The sequence below is a fragment of the Chiloscyllium plagiosum genome, unplaced genomic scaffold (genome assembly GCF_037043375.1).
Source record: "Chiloscyllium plagiosum isolate Xiang-an unplaced genomic scaffold, Cpla_swu_hap1 HiC_scaffold_11, whole genome shotgun sequence".
Classification (NCBI taxonomy): Eukaryota; Metazoa; Chordata; class Chondrichthyes; order Orectolobiformes; family Hemiscylliidae; genus Chiloscyllium; species Chiloscyllium plagiosum.
Window position 1 is genome coordinate 67,812,800 of NW_028270149.1, and position 23,653 is coordinate 67,836,452.

Genomic DNA, 23,653 nt, shown 5'->3' on the forward strand with positions numbered 1-23,653 from the left:
AAAGTGGAGTCGCAGGTAGATAGGATAGTTAAGAAGACGTTTGGTATGCTTTCTTTTATTGGTCAGAGTATTGAGTACAGGAGTTGGGAGGTCATGTTGCGGGTGTACAGGATATTGATTAGCCCATTGTTGGAATATTGTGTGCAATTCTGGTCTCCTTCCTATTCAGAAGGATCTTGTAAAACTTGAAAGGGTTCGGAAAAGATTTACAAGAATGTTGCCAGGATTGGTGGATTTGAGCTATGGAGAAAGGCTAAGCAGGCTAGGTCTGTCTTCCCTGGAACGTCAGAGGCTGAGGGGTGACCTTATAGAGGTTTACAAAATTATGAAGGGCATGGATAGGATAAATAGATAGTCTTTTCCCTGGGGTCGGGGAGTCCAGAACCATAGGGCATAGGTTTAGGGGGAGACAGGAAAGATATAAAAGGGACCAAAGGGGCAACTTTTTCGTGCAGAGGGTGGTAATGTATATGGGATGAGGTGTCAGAGGAAGTGGTGGAGGCTGTTGCATCATTTGAAAGGCATTTGGATCGGTATATGAATAGAAAGTGTTTGGAGGGATATGGGCCATGTTCTGGCAGGTGGGACTAGATTGGGTTGGGATATCTGGTCGTCATGGACCGATTGGACCGAAGGGTCTGTTTCTATGCTGTACATCTCTATGACTGAAATAAACAAAAACCGAAATTATTTTAAACTTAAAGCAAGCTAATTGCATTCAATGTTTACTCTCTTGGATCATAAAAGCCTTACAAACCAAACAAATTCCCATCGTAGCCACATGCTCTCTGACACATGTTGGCTTAAAATTGTGACTCCATAAATACTGCCATGTTGATTATTAAATCCTTTCCAACACAGATCAAGAACCACAAACTCTAAAGTAAATAATGTAAATAAATAACGGGGCAGCATGGTGGCTCAGTGGTTAGCACTGCAGCCTCATAGTGCCAGGGACCTAGGTTCGATTCCAGCCTTGGGCAACTGTTTATGTGGAGTTTGCACACTCGCCCCGTGTCTGCATGGATTTCCTCCAGGTGCTCCGGTTTCCTCCCACAATCCAAATAAAGATGTGCGGATCAGGTGGATTGGACATTCTAAATTGTCCATAGTGTTTGTTGCATTAGTCAGAGGGAAATGGGTCTGGGTGTGTTGTCCTTCGAAGGATCGGTGTGGACTTGTTGGGCCGAAGGGCCTGTTTCCACACTGTAGGGAATCTAAGCCAATCCAAATTTAAGACCTTACACCACCAAGTCATGAACTCTTCCAGTGAATGTAGAATGTTCATCTGCCCACCATTTTCACTGTCACCATACAAATGTTTCCCTTCACGCACTGTCTGTGCTGACCATACATAGAGGGGAAATCAGATGGCTGACTTTGTGTGAATAAAAGGTATAATTATTGTTTAAAAAATGAACCATATCATTGACCCTGTGCTGTCATCTCTGTGCTCAACCACTTGTTCAAATTATTCCATCTTTCAGCTGAGATCCATGTGATGGTTGTCCTGGTCATTCAAGTACCTGTACTAGCTACTTGCACATCAGTGCAACAGCAATCTTCAGCTGGTCCCTGTTCCAGAGATTATCCCTCTGTTTGAAGGCACAAACAGACTTCTTGCAAAAGATGGCACCTTACCTCCCCAGTGATTGCCTCATCCTTTGGATGGCTAGATTTGGAAACCAGTTTATGTTTGACTGACATCTTCTCTAAACATTCTCCAAACCACTGATTGGTCAAGATTACAAAGTGTATTCTACAACATCAGATCACAATCCGTGCTGGTCCTCCTATGTGGTACTTCATGCGGACTCCCGATGAGGTTAAGTACCTTCTGAATGGAGAAGTTCATTTAGGCGAAAGTGAGGACAGCAGATGCTGGAGATTAGAGTGATGCTGGAAAAGCATAGCTGATCAGGCAGCATCCGAGGAGCAGGAAAATCGACATTTCGGGCAGGAGCCCTTCAACAGGAGTTCATGTATCGAGTCAGGGTGATGCACACAAACTGACTAAGATACTGATGTTCAAGGCAGAATCTCCTTTGCTGTGAGTTTGGCGGATTTGCACCCATGTCCAGCTGAACAAGGCTGTGTTTATCCTCCATCCTCCAAGAAGGACTGCCTGCAGTTGCCTTTGTTTTTATCTGCTGCCCACTGGCACTGGGTGCATCACCATTGTCATCTGGGTGCCTGTGAAGACTCACAGTTGTATTTGAGTTGGAGGCAGAGCATTTATAAAATGTGGCCATGCTTGTTCAGAGGTTTTTTCTGGTTCTGCTCTACCCAGTGATGGTACAGTAATCTTTGCATCTCACTGTCAGACCCTGCAGAAGGGACAATGGTGATTTCAGCTATTTTGTGAAACATGATAGTTATGGAATGAATTAAACTTTCAGAAAGTTAGTAAGATATTTATTTCTTTGGGACTGTGTGGGTAATTTAATGGTCTTGTCTTTGAGTTGATTAATGTGATTCTGGCTTATTATTGTATTCCCTTCCATATCTATCCATAAACACCATTCACCCTTTTAATCTTTTCCTGCTTGTAATTTGTAGATATGCTGGTCTTTTACAATTTATATGTAAGTAATACTGTATTAAATGAGGTTTTACTACATGGACTCAATTGCTGTACAACTAATTACTGCTCATTTACATCCGTGCCATTAATTATTATGTGCATTCTGTTTGGACTGTACATATTCATTAAACTTCACAACAGTGATATTTATAGCACTGTCCTTGACTTATCCTTTAACAGCTTAGTTTTTTCTTCATTATTGTTATATCTGACATATGAGCTACAATAGTTGTTTGCTACAAGCAGATTGCAATCAGTGGAAGAAAAGTTGTGATTTGCATTCCCATTCTGAACATTTTGTTTTGCTCGAAGTACCTGTTGTGTTGATATTGGAGTAGATTTCTTTTCTATGAAACTAAATGATGACTGTATCTGAAATCTTAAATTAAATGAAGTGATCAATGAAATATGATTGCTATTTCCATTCTTTGTTAAATTGTAAACTCCTTTGATATCGTTTAAGCAAATTTAGTGTTGATTGTAATATTGTTTGAACTAGTTTATCCGTCTAAAATTGAGTGCTTTTTCTTTCTTTCTTTAGGTCGCATGCATGCAGTTAATTAATGCTTTGGTCACATCTCCAGATGATCTAGATTTCAGGATACACTTGAGAAATGAATTCCTGCGTTGTGGGTTGAAAAAGATACTTCCTGTAAGAAGAATTAAGAGTTTTTTTATATAGCATGTGTGAAACAAAGTAACAAAAATGTTTGAAAATGGTAGTAATTGGGTTATAAGGTTACATCATGGCTTGTGATGATTGAAATAAAATAGTCACTGATATAAAAGTGTTTTACCTCACAAAGGGCTTCAGCAAGGTTTTCAAGGGAATCATAAATGAAGCATTTTTAAAAGAAAAGTTCTTCATAAAGCTTCACAAGCTCCTTAACTTGTTAAAAGCATTTCTTGCTATGTGATCTTTCTGATAGCTCGAGTGTCATCCATTTGTGGTAGGGATGGCAGGGAAGTTGGGGAAGGCAAAATATGTTTCTAATGACTTCAATTTTTAGCTGACATTTCATTTATCAGATTTTGTAAGTTATTACAGTGCAAACCATTTTGTATTTTATAGGAAGTATTGCATGTGATTTTGATGAAATTGACATTATTTCACACAAAAAAAGCTATTGTAATAGACTGTTAGGAAGGAGCATTGACTCTGAAGACGGGAAGAATGTGGAAACAGGTGTCCAAAATTGACAAGCTTAGTACAGCCCATCATTCACATTGATTTGCTGTGTGTTCCATATCCTCGGCAATAAATTTCTCCATATCTAGCAAGGTGTCTATTGAAAGGGAAGTATCATCTTGACATGATGTATGCTTAGTATTTGCTGTTGGTTTGATGGCGATAGCTTATTTATGAATATTGGTTCTGGAGGAATCGCTGTATTTGCAATTGCAAGGGAAATGCTTAAAATAATGCTTTGAATTCAGTGTTGTGTTGGCTTTTAACTGCCCAAGTTTAATCCATTTCCTTGTCTTTCTTTAGTAATGGTTGGACAGATATAAGAAGCTTATTGAAGTTCGAAGCGAGCTGTGCAGCATTGTTAACATAAACAAAGAATTTGCTAATATCTATTAATCAAAGTCTTTGGTGTGATAACCTGGTCCAGGCCCTACTTCCTTTTGTTCTTCAACTTTCATATGATGTTTATGTGAGTGTGTTTTTGGATTTATTAGGTGCTGAAAGAGAAAGAAAATGAAGAACTAGATATTCAGTTAAAAGTGTTCGATGAAAACAAAGAAGAAGACTTCATTGAGGTGTCACATCGACTGGAAGACATCCGGTCTGAGATGGAATATCCTTGTCAAATTATTATTTATTTTTGTTTTTGTTTATTTCAACGTGACAATTCTTTTCTACTTTTTATGGTTTTTGAGTCAATTTGTTTTGTCAACAAATTATAGTAGGAAAGCTTTGTCGTGTTAAAATAATGACAGATTATTTCATTGCAAGCTCATTATATATCAAAACAAATGCATCTATCTACGCATTTTATTTTATTACTCAATTAAACGTGAGAAGTGTGCTTATATTTTTAACTTAATTAAAGTGATGGCACAAATAGACTTGCCAACCCCATCTTCGATTAAACAGTAGTCTCTGAATCGTATTTTTAATTACAGATTCTCGTTAATGAACAAAACCATTCATGAGATGTTCCCTGAAGTCATTCATCTCCCGAGCATGTTGTATTAATGCAATCTGTTTCTTTTTGTTATTTTTGGCAACCATGATTTGTCTATGCTTCACAATGTCTTCCAATAACTTATTTTTAGTTGCATATATGAAAGTGAGTGAGAAAGCAGAAATGTTATATACTTATATTATCTATTACAGAAAACTTACAATTGCCATAATTTGCTGTATAAAAAATGATACAACTTTTCTGGTCCCAAAACCATGTACTTGCTGTGTGAGTAACATAATACCTGCTGATCATCCAGGAAATGCTGTACTCTAATTAGTACTCAATTTTTCCCTCTCAAGTTCATTTTTTTTATTTACCAGTTTCTGAAACCTGAGCGTAAAGGTTCAAGCAGGTGACATGAACTGTGTTTTGAAGATGTATGGGGAGTTTAAAACATGTCCACTCTTTGCATTAGATGCTGATGACATTTCAAAACAGTGATTTTTGATTCACTTTTACACTTGATGTGTGAGTTGGCACCTGATTTGGGAGCTTTTTTTATAAAGATTTCAAATGTCAACTTATTTGCCAACAATTTGAAATGGCTGGTCTGTTTGGTTGTTAATGGCATTTTAAAATTATTGTTCTGAATGGATAGAAGAAAGGGCTATGGATATGAAATGGTTTGTCAGTGAAAGTGAGACTAGTATAACAAACTGATTAGTTTGACAGTCGTAGGATCAGAATTTAGTCATGTTATTTCTTCTTGTGAAATGTTGTCTTTGGTCATAGTTATAGGGAATATAGGCGTGACTTCTTCTATTTTCTGTCGACATCTTCTTTAATTTGCAGTTCCGTTTAGTTTGGCTTAACCATTCATTTAATAATGTGCTCTTTCTGTTAAAAGAAAATACACAATGCTTCTTAGCTCCAATTGCTATTGTATACTGTTTGTTTAACATAATCTCTCTGCTGAAGCTCTTTTCATCCCAGTGAAATGCCTCACTTTTTCGGTCATGAAGTATATCTAAAAGTTCTCTTGATTTATATTTGAAATGAACTGCATGAGGGCAAACCTGTTCTTTTTTAGGAAATAAAAATTTACTTCATTATACTCTTATATGTATCAATAGTTTGCTGTGTTTTATTTATTCCAAAAATTTCCACGTAAATAACATCTTTGCCATCATAACATCCAAAGATGCTTCACAGGAAAGTATCAAATCTGTTTGAGCATGAACCACATGAAAAGATACAAGACAGGTGTCCAAATGTCTGGATAAGGAATTGACCTAGAAAGATCATCTTAAAGCCCACTAAAGGAGGGGACAAATGTTTAGAGGTCTGGACATCTCTGGAGTAACATCCAAAGATAAAGGCACAGTTGCTCATGGTAGAACTTGAGGTGCTGAAGAGGCCAGACTTAGATGTGCGAAGAGATTTCAAAGGGCTGTAAGGCTGGAGAATTTTATATCAATAAGGGAAGCGATTCCATGGAGGGATTTGAAGATGAAAATGTGAATTTTTAAATTGAATTGTTGCCAGACAAAGTGACTCTAAGGTGATAATTCATGGAGGTTTAGATGCTTTCAAGCATATCTTGGCACTGTGTGCATATCCATTCAGAAGTATGTTAGATTTGTTGAGTATAGAAGAACAAAAGCACAGATGAAGATTTTAGCAGCCGATGTGATGAGTCAGAGTACAATGGTGCTAGAAAGGTGAAAATAGGCAGTCTTGGTGATGAGAAGATTTGGATTCTGAAACTCATCTCAGTGTCAGATGCCACAATCGAGCAGACAGAAATCAGTATTGGAAAAATATTCTCAAGTTTTATACTTAACTTTTTTTTTTACTGGAATTGGAAGTATGTTGGGTGTTACTTTATTTCCTAATGTTGTACATGTAAATAAAAATCTAATGCACACTTTATTAGCTTTTTATTCTTAACTTCCGATGTACTGACATGAATGAAGTGTACCATCTGCTCTCTAATATGGTGAAGGACACTGCAGCGGAGAATTATTTTCTCTCACTGCTGCAACATCTATTGCTCATCAGGAATGATTATTATGTCAGGTGAGATGTCGCTCTGAGTGGAATTTTTGATATTTTGAATTCCCGTCAAGTGTTATAACAATAACCAAATAATCATCATTTCAATAATAGTATGCGTAAATAGATGAGATGTCCAATTTTTGTAGTACGCAGTATCACCCTTGGTGAATATGGCTTTTGAACAGGTTATGTTCAGTTCATCCAAGTGAATTTTTTGTAAGAGTAATGTATTCAACCTAGATTGGAGTAATTGACACAAAAGGAAAGTATAATTTTCATCGTTATTGAAAATGTAGACAAGGATATGGAAGTCAAACCTGAGAAGCTAGGAATTTTTCCTACTACTATATTCTATGGTATTTGATTCTTTTATGTTTCTACTTCCGCAAATAGAAAAAAAAAGTCTTGTTACTATGAGGTAATTAAAATTGGCTTTCTAAGATAAGCAGTTTATGAAATAAATGGAAATGTGAAGATCTAGTGATTGCATCTGATTTTTAGTGGAGAATAGAGAATAACTTTCAAACCTAATAAATATATCAATGCAAGTTATTAATTTATCTTTCATTTTGAAAAGACACTGATACCCAATCCAATTCTTTGCAAGCTGGTTAAGGTTTGATTTTTCTAATAGAGCGTCAGATTTTTTTAACACTATATGTGCAAGTCTTGGGTAGGATATTTTTTGAAATGTTCTCAGCTTGAACATGATGTGATTGAGTATGTATCTTTTGCTCAGTTTATTCAATGCACTTTTGAATTCAGTGTTAAGACCTTTAGTGAGGTTTTGTGTTGTGCTGCTTCTGATTAGTCCTACATGAAAATCATTGTCTATATTATTGTGCTTCTAGACCTCAGTATTACAAGATTATTGAAGAATGTGTATCCCAGATAGTATTGCATCGGAATGGAGTAGATCCTGACTTTGAATACCGTAAACGATTAGATGTAGATTTTAGTCATCTTATAGGTATGTTTGAATACTTGTTCAGCTTTTGATTGAACGTTTAAACTGTGTTAACAATTTTGAAGTTTTTATAATGCTCGAGTTTTCTATTGCTTGATTTTCGGCTGTAATTTTGTGGAAGTTCCAAAAACACACAGATAATAGTATGACATACTTTGAAATAAAATAAGACTGTTTAATAAATGAACATTTGCATGAACTGATGAATTAAGTAGCTAATTTAGTCATCAGTGAACCAGCCAATGTGGTAGAATTGAGTAATACCACATAGATCTGATTCAAGGGTACAGATCTTTGCTCTTGTACTTGCAGTGACAAAATGCTGTGCAATGCAAGTTAATGGCCCAGACTTTCTAATGGCGAGAAGATCATTTCTGAAACAGAGATGTGGGTTTCACATGGGGATTCCCTGGAGTCCCCATTGAGGGAGACTCCTGAAATGTGGAATATTCTGCTGGACAATTCTCTATGTCTGGATCTCTATGAATGTCTGTGTTTACTTGCAGTTTTGTAAATAGTTACTCAAAAATGTTAGAGTATTAATTACATGGTCTAACTCCTGACAGACTATTCAACTAATCCCTCAAGATAGCTCACTGCTTTTCCCAGCCCAACTACTTTGAACCTGACACCCCCATAACTTGACAACACCTTCTCCTGTACTGACACTGCACCCCTTTACTCCTTTCTTGCTCTGATGCAAACACACCCGTTTCCTGCTACAAGGGCACTGCCATCTCCCCACCCCGTGTTGTTAGATGTTTGTACCTGATGTTTCAGCAATCCATTGCATACCTGGTCCACTTGCCACCTCGCATCCCAGCACCAGTGTTCCCTTTGAGCTCACGTGCAGATGCTCTGATGTTCCATGCATGATTCTGAATGTGCCAGTACAGATTGCAACATTAACTTCTGGTTCGCGAAGTCACTGCTATGCATGGACCTCAGAGGTCTACACAAAAGAAAAGATTAGAGAAAGTACTGTCTGTCACTTTATCCATTCGGTACCCTACTGCATAGTCACTTAGCATCCAACACACGCCTGAAGGAGCCCTCATTGTGGGCTCTTCTGTCAGATCTGCAGACTCTTTGCTGCTCTGCACTTTACAAAACCAATCTGTGTGTGATTGTTCCTCCTCAGAAAATCCTGCCAAATATTCTTTTCTCAGTTGAGTTAACTATTGGATAAAAATTCAACCCAAATAAGTTGGAGCATAAATGCCTATTTGTGGATGTCCACGCACAGCCAAGTTTTGGAATGAGTGAATTCTTGCTGAACCTAACTAGAATTCGGTTGATGCCAGAAAATACAGAATGATGAGACTCTGGAAAGTATTCAAAAACACTTCAGTCATTCTCTTGCTTCATTAGATTTGAATAATGCAGAAATTTGGAATAAATTGTGAAATTAACTGAAAGATGCTTGCATTAACTATGTTAATTTTATTCAGATTCAGTTTTGCATATTCCTTAGTTGAAATAAATGCACTTTAATAGAAATTTTGATATTTTCACAAGTGCTATGATTTTTAATGCTACATTGTGCAGTTAGAAGATCCTTGACTTTCTAATGGAGGTTTCCAGGAATATTAGGTAGAATTCTTACAAGTTATTCCCACCATTAAATGATTGGCCATATAACAGTAAAGACTTTAATAGTCTGGGTTTAGCAAACTTCCAGAGCAATGTTCAATTATTTCATATTATTACTGTGTGTGCATTTTATTGGGTTTGTCATACCATGCTCGTGAGTAATTTTTATAGCTTGTAAAACCAAACTCCATCGCAGGCGGGTGAACTGTTTTTATTTGATGGTAGATTATGAAGATTTATATGTAACTTTCACACAAAGATTGACTGTGTAAAGGAATTTTCTTTGTTGTATTGGAGTTCAGCTCAAATACAGTTTCTTCTTGTAAGATGCAATGAAAGTATGAACACATAATCAATTGGTCTATCTCAACAGATCAATGTGTTGACAAAGCAAAAGTAGAAGAAAGTGAACAAAAGGCATTAGAATTTTCCAAAAAGGTAGGTAGCAGAAAAAAAATGAAGCCATAATTTGCTACATATATTATTGAAAAAGTTGTGTATTTTTCGTGTGGCCATCAACGAAGGCTAAAAAGGTGAATGGGGGGGGACTTTTCTTCAAGTTTATGTTATGTTAATAAGATCAAGCCACAATTTGTCCAATATTACAGACATCAGCATTACATATACATCAGAGTGTCCTGAGTCTTCAATTTGAGAGGAATACTCTCAGGACTACAGAAAGACATTAGAAAGTAGAAACCCTACAAAAATGATTTAATTAGACAATCCTGCCTGTTTGCTTTTATACTGTCCAGTCACAAGAATGTTAGCTTTTTTTCAGAGTTATATCTACCCTCCTAAGTCTTTAGGAATCGCACAAGTTTTAAACAAAGGAGGAAGACATTTATCATTTACACCTTTATATTCATCATCAAAGAGCTATTTGTTTAATTGTATCTTCCTACTCTATTACCAACACTTCCTAAAATTTCTTCATTCAAAAGTATATTTATATCTGTTCATTGTAGTGAACTGCTAATTGAATTTGGTTTGCAGTGAGCAGGCTGGAGAAAAATCTCAGATGCAGGGCTGAATCCAAGTATGATGAAACTCAACTCTCATAATATGAATGAGAGTTTCATCCAGCAAGTTACATTTTTTGTTATTGAGGGGCCAGTGCTAGGACACCATAAAGTTCAGGGAGTAGGAAGAATATTTGATAAATGAATGCAAAAAGGATCAATGTTTTGAGCACAGACAATCCTTTAGATCCATCGTGTCTTTGCCAGTTCTTTGCTGAAGAAATGTAAAATTATGCCACCACTTTGCTCTCTCCCTATCTGTCTCAGCTTCAGATGTTATTTTGTCAAGCAGTCTATGCTCCAAAAAAGCCTGTCCATAAATGAATCTCTCCTAATTTCTCTCCTCCCTCTTTTAGTAAAATTGCACATTACTCCTCATCATTAATTCTCCAAATGGAAGGAATTGTTATTCTTGGTTTGCTCAAGGAAAGCCTATTTATGATTATAAAATTCTTTTCTAAAATATCCACTTAACATTTTGGAGCCAATGGATATAGTCTCTGAAGTTTCTGCTTACAAATTTCTAATCCTCAGGATCACGCTGGTGAATCTATTTTGTGCACATTCTCTGGCTCTCATGTCCATTCCTTTATGTCATGAAACACCTAAGAATGACTGCTGTTGTACTGTTCTTTTGTCTAAATTTTTCATTCCTGTGTTACTCTTTTAAATAGTGATTGAGTAACACCAGCTTTGAGTTTCTAAAGCATAGTGATTGTAGAATGGGTGAGGTAAAGTGGCTCCACACTTATGTCCTGTTGCAGAATGAATTGCAATGAGTCATTATTCTTTACAGTGATCAAAAAGGAGTGCCTTGAGGACTTGCTTTTTTATTGTCTTGAAATAGGCTTTGTGTCTTTTTGATTATAGAGCTTTTTCTACTTCAGGACATATCATTGCGTGACAGGGTAAAACGTAAAATTTTTTGAACCAAGTTCCACCTGATTTTTACATTTGTCTAATTTTTTCAAGTGCACTCGAACATCAATGTTAGCTTTAATCACATTGTCACTCCTTGGAAAGTCCAGCCCAATCACAGTGAAATTGCCACTCTGCTCCAATGTCCTCCCATAAAGATAGAGCTTCCTATTTCTGGAGAATGTCCTTGTGAAGGATAGTCGGAATAAAACAATCATGCCCTCTTCTTCATGGCAGTTGTTTCCACCACCTTTGATTTAAATGTCCCACTGCACAGACAGCAATTTAGGAAAGCTCCAGTGAAAAGCTACGTGTGTAAGGTAGGCATGAGATGTCCTTGTGGTGCAGTGATAGTCAGCCTACCTCTGAAACAGGAGACTTAGGTTCAGTCCCACATACGAGAGGTGTGTAATGACACCTCTGAATGGGCTTCTTGGAATATAATCTGTAAGATAAACATGAGGTTATGTTGCCAGTTGGGTAGGGTACCCAGTATAATTGAGCATTTGGAGTGGACTGGGGTGGGAGGGAGTTGGTGAATTAACCCTGATGAGGTGGGTGAGTGAGGATGTTGGGTTGTCAAGTCTTGTGGAGAGGGAGTGGTGTGTCACACCCTGGAGCTAGCAGAAAGAGAGGTTGCATTGGATCTTGGAGGGGATTTGGGGTGTTGTCAGGCCTCTGGAGAGGGGTGGATGTCAGTTCCAGCAGTGTGGGAGTGTGGATATCTGGTTCAGTGGTATAGGAACAGTATTGCTGGTCCAGGGAGAAAAAGTGATGTGTTGGATCCAATTCTGGGGGATGTATGAGGCATGGAGGAGAGTTGCAGTTGCAGGTGTATTTGATGAGTTGGAGGATCAGGTTAATAGTTACCCACTAGTTTCATTTGGGTTTTAATGTTTTAAATTTTCCTGCATAAGTTTTAATTGTAGCAGAGTTCTCTGATTTAAAAGGATTTTCTTTTGAGGGTTTCGAACACACAGAAATTGCACTTTGAAATCTATAACTTCCAGAGCTATTCCTTTGGAGACTGCGATACTGGGATCCCATAGGCATACTGACGTGCATATCCCATCTGCCATAGAAACCGCTATCTGAGTTTTGGAAAATCTGGGCCCTTATTTGATTTACTGAGTTGTGGGCATTCTTAATCTGTTCATCGTGCAATTAATTAGCTGATTTAGTAGCGTTTTTAGGGAGCACAAATATCCTTGTGATTTAATATGGTTATATTATCTGTAAACCAAAGTAATGCATCTCTTTCCAAAGCTTTACTGGTTGACATTCTTTTAAAGTTGATCTTTACAGAACTTGGCATTTGTGTCAATTATCATTCTGCTATTTGCAATGCTTATTTTTGGATTGTAGTGTGTTTTGATCCTCCTTCCTTACAATCAAGAATGATTTTTTTGGAAATATCCACTTGCTAATGGAGAGTATTAAATGTTGGGAATCATCTGTGATAAAACTGATTAAGTTGAATAGAAACAAGAAAGTAGACTGCCAAAAGTGTGCTTGTTCGTTGGAATATGAAAAATAAAGCAAACTGTTTTATTTAGGTGATATGTATATAAAATAAAACTGTGTATATCTGTACATGTGTGTATGTTGTGATTAAACTGAGCATGTCTTGAAGGCTTCACTGATACGTGTTTCAGTTTGATGAAGAATTTACAGCACGACAAGAGGCACAGGCTGAAAGTCAAAAAAAAGATGAAAAAATCAAAGAGCTTGAAACAAAACTCCATCAGTTGGAAGCAGAGGTAATAAATATATGCTTTGCAACACAAGAATAGTTGAATAATGTGGGTAAGGTCAGAATGTATTGAGAATAAATTTTACATTTTTGGAGAACCATATAGTAATTTTATTTTCAATGCATGTCACAGTGATAGTAATTTTTTTTTAAAAATCAGTTTGTGCGATCTGGGTGTTACTAGTTCAGCCAAAATTTATTGCCAGTCAAGTTTGAACATAAACGCCAACAGTTTCAAGAACAGCTTCTTCCCTGCTGTTATCAGACTGCTGCACGGACACCTCTAATTTCAAATCTAATGTTGACCTTGCTTTTGTACACCTCCCAAGCAGTCATAACCTATATGCCTCACTATGTTTAGGCCCTCTATGACCTGTATGTCCTTGTTTGCTATGATCTGCCTGTACTGCTCGCAAAACAAAAGTTTTTACTGAAATTAGGTACATGTGAAAACTATAAATTAAATCAAATCATAATTGTCCTTGAGAATATTTCCAAATCAGAAAGTGGAATGGCTTGGAGGGAAACTTGCCAGTGGTGAGGTTCCTGTGTATCTGCTGCTCTTGTCCTTGGAGTTGTCATAGATTCTGGTCTGGAACGTGCTTTCTAAGAAACTTTGGTAACTTGAATTGTCGTGCATAACATGAAATTAATATGCAATCAAAGTTCATAATTTCTTCAACCTAAGTGGAAAAGTAGCCTGAGTAGAATATAGTGAAATCCTTGCAGAGACTAAAACTTTCAAAAGGAATGAACTTGAGTGACTGAAAGGATCATACAACAGGTTAACAAGATTCTAAAACTTGTTTGGTGGGAAACTGAAAGTGACATTGTCTAAATCCCATTCAGTCAGCATCAGGCACTCTCATTTACAGAAAATGTCACCCATTTAAGTTATCAAACAACTGAGTATCCTGCTGTTTCTTAAATGTGCATCAGGGGCCAGTCCAAAGCTGTTTTAGAAGTCTTGATGGACAGCTTCCTTGTTTTCCATTCAGGTAATTTCTAAATTCCTGAATTGAGTTCGACAGTAAGGGTTATTGTGGGAATTTCTCTTTCCATCCAAAGCTTTTGTCAAAAAACATGGTATAACTGCACATGGAGAGTGCAGCTTGAGAACACATGATTCTTAGCAAGCATTAGCACAGCAAAGGATCTTTTAAAACAACAGGATTAGTTTCCTGTGAATGTTAGGGGAGAAGTGCCTTAAAAATCCATGGTGCGACAGGGTGGTTAGGTTTTAGATATTTCAGAGAAAAAGGGTCACAGACTTTGGTTTGAATTTAGAATGAGATTAATTTCCCGAGGAAATAATTAAGAGATTTATTGCATTTGGTAGGAATTATTATTATTGGTAAATCTGCCAAAACTATTCATGAAGGTGGCTTCTAAGATAAATGCATGCCATTGAAAGGCAAAGGATGTTCCTGGAGTGATATAATCTTGGTTTATGAAACTAGATGGGACTAGTAATAAATAAAATAGAAAAGGTTTATATAAGTATGAAAGGCAGGGCAATAATGAATATTGGGCAGACAAAGCAATGACAGATTAGCAGAACCAGAATTGTAAATACAGAGATAAAGGTCTGCAGCTGGTATCCTGAGAATGAGCAAAGTTGGTTTGTAAGTACGTTTTAAAAATCGGCACAAAGAACAGGTGGGTCCAATTAATATACTACTAAATGATGATAGAAAATGTGAATAGACTGTAAAAAATTACCCTAACATTTTGATTCATCCTCAGTGGGGAAAGTGCAAAGTTCGTGGTATAGGAAAGAAAAATGCAAGGAAAGAATGTTTAATGATATAATAATGGGATTAAAGTGAATGCTTAACCAGATAAGGTGGTTTTCCACTGAAGAAAAATGTTGTTTAAGCACATGCTAGAAGCTGGCTATTGCATTAGAGCATAAAAAAAACCTGTTGCTCAACAAAGAGCAAAGTTTAACTGCAGAACAGCAACTTGCATGACATGATGCAAAAATTGGGAGAATCCGTAATCAGGAATAGTATGTGTACTTTGTATACTTTATCAAAGATAGGTCAAGTCCAGTTAACTTGGGTAGTGTTGTTGGAGGAATCACAGAGGGGACATTGATAGATTTGGTACATGATGGATTTCAGGGATATTTGAGGAAATTCAATATATCAGATTGGTAAAACTATGACAGGATTTGGAGTAAAGAATGCACCTGAAAGTGTAAGAAACTGATCTTTTTATGAAAATTCCCTCTTTACTGGGATTGGTGTTTGTATTTTATATATCTGCATTTCAAAAATATGAAAATCTATCCAGTTATCTGGTCAAAAATCTTATGACACCAGATTGTAGTTCGGCAGGTTTATTTGAAATCACAAGCTTCATCAGGTGAAGTGAAGTGAAGAGAACATCCAGTTTATAATCAGAGAGATCACAAGGTGATACAAATGGTGTGTGTAAAGTGTCAACAGCTGAATAGCAAGTGAAGGGATCACCCTATTATCCAATTAATTGATTGGTTTATATAGTTTTGGATTACTTGTTACTTTGGTTAGACTCTTGGCATGCGACTCTTACAACCGAGCATGTTGTTCTAATTATTTGTTTGTCCCTAGCACCACCTTACTTTTTTTTGTAATTATCTCTATGCCTCAATTAATTGAATTATAGGTCATCCCTTCACTTGCTGTTTTGCTATGGACACTTTACTCACACCGTCTGACACTTTTGATCACCTGCAGAGACCTATTCAGCCTGTCGATACACTACTCAATCCATTTGTGTGATGTTTAGATGTCTCTGATTATAAAGTCTTTGCATCAATGCTCTCCACTTCACCTAATGAAAGAACAGTGCTTCAAAAGCTTGTGATTTCAAATTAAGCTATTTGACTATAACTTGGTGTCATGTGCCTTTTGACCTTGTCCACCCCAGTCCAACACTGGCACCTCCACATCATATCCAATTATCTAATTCCTATCACTACATGAGGTGGACTGAGGCAATTTGAAGAAAATTGTAAAATGTTTAAATTAAACAAGTGACAGTAACAAATACCATTTACATGTGAATTATTATACATGGAGCAAACAGGCCAAGCTAACATGTAGCTAAAGGAATAACCTGTTCAGGTGAAGAAAGAAGTTTGGGAGTTTGAGTTTTTTTGGAGACTATGTCCTAATTTTTGAGAAGACTGTTTTAATTTTTACTAAATAACTTTTTAGGTAATGCTTTCATGTAATAACAATATGTTCTGTATTTATGTTGACATATGGGGTAAATTGGTTTGCAAAAACAGATTAAAGAATTATAAATATCTTCGGTAGTAATCAACTGTCCATTAAAATTCAAGTCACAGCATGTATAGAGAATATTAATTTCCTGTGTGATACATGTTTATATTCATACAAAATAACAGGCATAATTTGGCACTAGAAAGTTTTTTTAGAAGAACTGGCATGTTTCTGTATGCACAACACCATCACCTTAAACACAAGTTCCGTAGATTGGAAAGGTCAGAGCTGATGTGTTTCCATCATTTATGCACAAAGCTGGACTATTTTCACGCGGCAATTACTAACCTTTTTACTGCATCTCGGGTCTTAATCTCAGAATTCATTAACATCACATTCAATATTACAGAATCTACGATGTTTGATTGTAACTGTCAAACTTGTGCAACTTTTAACTAGAGATTCCACATGCACTTCAAAGGAGTTAATTCTCTCCAGTGATTTCAAGTTTCTTTGAAACCCAGTTGGCTCAGTTAAAACTGTCCTCTTTCTGGTGCAGCCTCCCTCTACCTCCATACCCATATTGCAGCCTCCTTCTGCCCCCCCCCCCCCCCAACCCTCTTGAGGCTGTCTCCTTTCCTCTCTCCAAGACTTTCCAATCCTGGCAGATGGAACTCCCAAATCTAACAATGGACTCCCAGTCCCAGCCTTAGCAAACAGCAATCCCCAGTCTTGGCTTTCCTGTTTTTTTTCTCTTAGCTCTATATGTACCTTCTCTTTGGATGACTTTCCACTTGCCTTCTGAGAGCCTTGACTGAATTATTCTTCACCCTGCAGTCTAACAGTGTTGGGTAGATCCTAACCCCATTTAATCATTTCAGACGTATCTGTATTAAATCCCACTTGCCACTGATCCACTAATTCTTTCAACACCTTCCCTTTTGAGATTTATCATTACATACCTCGTTGTCCCCATTTTGTGTGTCATCCAAAACTTTTGAAATTGTGTCCTGTATACCCATGTCCTAAAGCTGATTTGTGGATAATCTCGTGAAATATCTTCCCCAATCTGAAAAACAACCATTCACCACTACTGTCTGTCATCCATCACCATGTCAACTTTTTATCCATGCTCCTACTTTTCCTTTATTCCTTGGCCTTTAATTTTTCAGACAAGAAGCTTGTCAGCAACTTGTATCAACAGTCTAAATTCACTTAACTGTCAGTCACTTGTGGATGATGTCTACATTGCGTCATGAATTTCTGCTGTGCATCTTCATATGTTTGAATAAGCTGATATTTGATCTGCAGATCTTTGGGTATGTTGGCTGGATAAGGTACCGTAATGGGATCTGGATGAGGTAGTTTTGGTTAATTTGATTTTTGTTTTATAGCATTTGGCCGGGTTTCTTGAATCAGAATTGAAGAGGCGAAGAGTATCTCTCACTGGTGTAGAGTGGGCAGTGATATTGTGGTAATCTGCATAATTGTAGGCCATACAATCATTTCCGAGATGACTTTGATGTAGGGGAGAGAGGCTATGGTTTCTGGTCGTGTTTTGTCTGTTTGTTTGGGTCTGTGGTGGTCAATTTCGTATTAGCACATGGCACCTAGAGTACTTCCGCATTTATCACCTTCAAAATTCAGCTTGCTTTTTTGTTTCTGAGCTCCATGAACTCTGTCTGCAGGACCTCATTCTTCTTCCTACCTGTGTCATTGGTGCTGATGAGAACTATGAACATAGGAACAGGAGTAGGCACTTCAGCCCCTTGACCCTGTTCAACATTGGTTTCAAGGTCATCATCACACTGTTAATTCTAGATTTCTTTTATTGAATTCAAATTTTACCATCTGCTATGGTAGGATTCGAACCTAGTTTCCTGAAACATTACCTAGGTCCATGCATTAATAGTCTAGACATAATCTCACTTGCCATGACTCCTGGCCTTTTAACCACCCCTCTCAGAATGTTCTGCAGCTGCTCAATATATTCTTGACCATGCACCTAGAGGTAGCATACTATTCTGGGCTGCTAATGCAGCCTGTACGTTCCCTTCTCAATTTCCTTATTGCTGTTCATTTCCGAATCTTCTTCTCCTCCCTCTATCTCACTCTCTCATCAGTGCAACTGAGCAATCCATGGTGTCAAAGTCTTGGCTTTGGCTGCACTCCATTGTAGAATCAATACTGTCATCAGTATTCAGAAAGGTATGATGGTCGGAGTGTGAGATGCACTCAAGGGAGTCCCCCTGTACCTGCCTGGCATTCCTTTAGTGCTAAGAAGTCACCCATTTCCTATCTGCATACTCTCCAAATTGTAATACTAACCAGTATGTAAAGAAGTGGGCCAGGTGGCTCAGTGGTTAGTACTGCTGCGACACAGTACCAGAGACCTGGGTTCGATTCCAGCCTCTGGTGACTGTTTTTGTGGAGTTTTCACATTAGCGAGTTTTGAGAAGACTTGTAGCTCAGGTTGAGGTTCTGGATGAAGGTTTGCTCGCTGAGCTGGAAGGTTCATTTTCAGACGTTTCGTCACCATACTAGGTAGCGTCTTCAGTGAGCCTCCAAATGAAGCACTGGTCGTGTAGCCTGCTTTCTATTCATGTGTTTGGTTTCCTTGGGTTGATGATATCATTTCCTGTGGTGATGTCATTTCCTGTGGTGATGCAATTCCTGTTCTTTTTCTCAGGAGGTGACTTAAGTCAATGTGTTTGTTGACAGAGTTCCGGTTGTTATATCATTCTTCTCGGAATTCTCGTGTGTGTCTCTGTTTGACTTATCCTTGGATGGATGTGTTTTCCCAGTCGAAGTGGTGTCCTTCCTCATCCGTATGTAAGGATACTATGAGAGTGGGTCATGTCGTTTTTGTGGCTAGTTGATGTTCATGTATTCTGGTGGCTAGTTTTCTGTCTGTTTGTCCAATGTAGTTTTGTTACAGTTCTTGCAAGGTATGTTGTAGTTTTGCTTGTCTGTAAAGGGTCTTTCAAGTTCATTAGCTGCTCTTTTAGTGTGTTAGTGGGTTTGTGGGCTACCATGATGCCAAGGGGTCTGAGCAGTCTGGCAGTGATTTCCAAGATGTGTTTGATGTAGGGGAAAGTGGCTAGGGTTTCTGGACGTGTTTTGTCTGCTTGTTTGGGTTTGTTGCTGCAAAATTGGCGGACTGTGTTCATTGGTACCCATTCTTTTTGAATACACTGTATAGGTAATTTTCCTCTGCCCTTTGTAGTTCCTTTTTGCTGCTGTGTGTGGTGGCTCGTTGAAATAATGTTCCAGCTCAGCAAGCAAACCTATGTCCAGTTTGCACATTCTCCTCCGGGTGCTTAGATTTCCTCCCACAATCCAAAGATCTGCACGTTAGGTGAATTGGCCATGTAAATTGTCCATAGTGTTCAGAGATGTGTATGTTAGATGCATTAATCAGGGGTAAATGTAGTGTAAAGGGAAATGAGCTTTGTGGGATATTCTTCGGAGAGTCGGTGTGGACTTGTTAGGTCAAAGTGCCTGTTTCCACATTGTAGGGATTCTATGATGGAAGTCGTTACTGAAGCTCCCAGTCTTGCAGTGATGCCAACTCCTGCTGAAGGTACAAGAAAGACATAATTCAGCATTAAGACTAGAACTAGAAATTCAAATGTGAAATCGAGAAACAATCTCTTGCACAAAGGACAAAATGGAAATTCAGTGGTCACAACTAAGATTTTTATAGAGGTAAAGATATCAAGGGATGTGGTGAAAAGACAGGTTAGTGAATTTATAGTACGTGTCAGTTAGCATCTAAATGAATAGTGGAGCAGTTTTGAGGGGTTAAGTGATCTGCTCCTGTTTCACTGCTTTTTGTTCAGGTAAAGGAAAGCAGAGATAAGAAAGGAGGTGTGAAAGAAAAGTTCTTCGGACTGATCATTAACCAGGGTGGTCTTATTAACTTTCTGATACCTGCAGTTTTAAATAATCAATTTTATATTTAAATGCCAATGATGTATTTTCGAGCATTTTTATTTTTAATGAGTATCAAAAATTTACTTATGCCACTGGGCATAGTGAAGCATGCATTGGACTTAAAAGAGATATGGATATTTTAGATTTTTTAACCATTGTTGATAAAAAAAAATCTCAGTGGCACATCTTAAACAAGAAAGGAACAAATACCCAAAAATGTCTAATAGTGGAAATAATTGTAATGATAGTCATTTTTTGTGTTAAACTAGTGCTGAATTATTAAATTCTAATCATGTTTGGTTCAAGACAATAGGACTATTTCTGTTAGTTAGATACATGATTGTAATATTCTTAATGTTTTATCTAGGTTTAGAATCTCTTGACCCCTTACCATATATTGCAAGAAATGTGAAGGTTTACCCAGCCATCTCCCAGACTGAAGTGACATTTCAGGAAGGCAGTACAGTTGTCAAATGAATATATTTACACATAATTGTTTGCTTTTGGCTTGTCTATCTTTGATTAAAAAGTGCTGTTGCTGATTTGCAGGAGAAAACTTGCTTAGGGATATGATCTGTTAATTGGGATCATAAATGAACACCGTTGGTAATGTACGTTACCAGCAGAATACTTTTAAAAGCAGCTATGCAAAATTGACTTGCTCCAGTGTTGACCTCTGCTACAATCAATCAATGACTCTGCATGGTTTCTTAGACTTAGCAATTACGTGATACCTGACATGACACAAATAATATTTCAAACTTCAGCGCTCTAGGGAAATCCTTTAAAAATTAATTAAAGAAACCCTTCACATTGTATTTGTTTGCCTTTAACTGAATCCTTCTCTCTTGCACTTGATGAAAGTTAAAATGGTTCAAATAAATTATACATTGTGTGAAAGCAAGTAACGAATACTCACCAAAGCAACCAAATTGTCAATTTTTAGACCAAATTAATTTGTGAAATGCCAAAAAATATGTCACCTTTCTACACCATGGGGCTCTAATTTTCAATAAAATTACTGAAGTGTCATGTTAATTTCAATTATCTTGAAGTTGGGTCCAGAAAAAGTGTTAAATTTAATGGATTACATGGGCAATATTGCCACTCAGCTAGCCAGAGATATGGATGATACAATCTTCCTCTGTTTAATACCCATCTTGATATTGTGAGACAATTTGGCTGAGTAATGTAGTTGGTAAGCTGTTTAAACATTACAGACCTTGTAGTTGAGTGTAATTTTATTCTTATCTGCAGTCCAGCCATCAAGGTTGAGCCCAGTTCCATATTCAGTGTCCATGTGCATTTCCCCTGCATGGACTGCTGAGTGCTGATTTAGGATCTTTGCATCAGAGTTGATTGTCTCATGTCCTAAAGTAGTGGCATGGAGACCAATTATAATGCTTCTGTCTGCAAGTTTTGTCTGAAATCAGAAAATTAAACACAGAATAAGACATTGACTCCTGAGATGTGATGCTGAAGGAGATTTAGCTAACCACTGAACAGACCTAAATAAAGTCAAAATGGTGGTAGAAATCTGTAATAAGAGAACGCACTGGAAATACTTAAATCTGATACCATCCGTGGATAAAGAAAAAAACAGAGCTATTGTTTTGAGTCGAATAAGCCTGTTGAATGCTAAAATGCATAAATAGGGCAAGTAGTTGAATAAAATACATTAAATTACTGAGTACAGTTCTCAGTTATGATTTTGAAAACAATGGACATGAGCTTTTTCAAACAATCCTTTGCAACTGATTATCACATGTAATGTTTAAAATCTATTTATGTTGCGAATATTTGCAGATATTCTGCCCTTGAATAGATAATTCACCCATGGTATATTTATTCCCCCAATATTTCAATAATTCACCTGAGTTATGAATTTGCTTTGGAAAATTTTGCTTGTCGGTTGTTTGTATTTTTAATATGGTAATTCTTATTCAATTATTTTCACACAGCGGAAAGCAGCATCTGTGCCTTCTAATGCGCCGCCTCCACCACCACCACCACCACCCCCCCCTGGTGGAATTCCAGCCCCACCTCCCTTACCAGGCGGCATTGCTCCTCCCCCACCTCCCCCTCCTCCACCACCACCCCTACCAGGTGGTGGGCCACCACCACCACCTCCACTTCTTGGTGGCCCAGGCATACCACCACCACCACCGCCACCGTTTGGGGGCCCGGCTCCTCCTCCTCCACCCTTCGGGGGTCCAGCTGTTCGTTCGCATGCTCCTGCACCACTACCACATGGACTACAGCCGAAAAAGCAGTATAATCCAGAAGCTCCTATGCGAAGAGCCAACTGGTCTCAGGTGAGCTTTTGTAAAATGGAAATGTATTTCTTCAAGTGTCAAATATTCTGTCATTTATGTTTTAGCTAACACTAGCTGCCAGCCTGAAAGATGACTGTTCTCGATAGATTTTCTTTCAAGTGAATCGCTGCTGAAAATTGTACTGCACAAAAGTCAAAGCAACCGAGATATGTAATTTAAATGTTCAAAGAACAGTTGAAGGAATTATTCTAAACAATGAAATGCTCACCTTTTCAGTATGTTCAAATTACTTTTGTCTTTTCCTGTCACAAAGACATTGCACCCTCCATTCTTCTTCATGAAACTACTGTTCTTCATCTCTATTTCAATCTAACCTTGCTCCTCTGCCTTATGATTTTGATGTTATTATTCTAGGCTTGTAGCCCTCAAAAGTAAGATGCAAAAAACAATTCCACACCTCTACTTTTGACATCTGCATTGCATGCGAAACCGTCATTATCTTGCCTTATCAGGTATCTGTCATATGAGAAGCCAATCGATTTCATTGTTTACAGAATGGAAGCCACTTCAGCTGCTTTGCTTCATATCCTTTCCTGTTACTAGCAAGTTAAATCGCTACTTGCTCATAACTTGTTCTTATTCTGACCATAATCTCCCATTTTTTCCGTGTGTGTTTGAACTCTCAATCCCTTCAACCCATCTCAGTTAAACACCTAAGCACTTAAGTTCCTTTTTGGGAAGTCAAGCCACCTAAAAATTTAAGTGTTTAGTTTTGTTCAGGCAGTCCATCTCCCTTTCAAAATCACCACCAACTTCCATCTCCTCAAAAAAGGTTTCCAATGATCCATCTCCTGCTAACCACCATCCAACTGCAAACACCTTTTCCTAACAAAATCCTTGAATATACTTAACCATAGTTTACCTTTTCACAGATTCCTGTTTGAATTTTTTTCAGCCAGGTTTCTCCCCTGCAACATCAAAATTATCTTGATCAAAGACTGATAATTTTCTTTGAAACTTTTGTGCATTATTTCCTCCCAGTCATGTATAAACATTCATTAGGATCAGAATAATTTTGCACATGTATAACTATGATACCTAATGTACCAAATATTCCCTCTCTTTTAACTCTTAGGCTGCCAATCCAGTGTTGGATTAATTATCTGACTTCCAGCCTCAGATAATTTATGATCTCT

General features: G+C 37.6%; 1 protein-coding gene across 5 annotated transcripts in view; it reads left to right on the top strand.

Moving 5' to 3' along the window:
• diaph2 (diaphanous-related formin 2) overlaps nucleotides 1-23,653 on the top strand; it is a 753,551-nt gene that overhangs the window by 299,491 nt on the left and 430,407 nt on the right. For all 5 annotated transcript variants that reach the window (XM_087992147.1, XM_087992148.1, XM_087992149.1 and 2 more), the window contains 7 exons: nucleotides 3,126-3,236; nucleotides 4,268-4,386; nucleotides 6,682-6,798; nucleotides 7,629-7,747; nucleotides 9,711-9,775; nucleotides 12,933-13,037; nucleotides 22,143-22,496. In XM_087992147.1, the coding sequence (XP_087848273.1) occupies nucleotides 3,126-3,236; nucleotides 4,268-4,386; nucleotides 6,682-6,798; nucleotides 7,629-7,747; nucleotides 9,711-9,775; nucleotides 12,933-13,037; nucleotides 22,143-22,496 (990 nt within the window). The remainder of the gene's footprint in view (nucleotides 1-3,125; nucleotides 3,237-4,267; nucleotides 4,387-6,681; nucleotides 6,799-7,628; nucleotides 7,748-9,710; nucleotides 9,776-12,932; nucleotides 13,038-22,142; nucleotides 22,497-23,653) is intronic.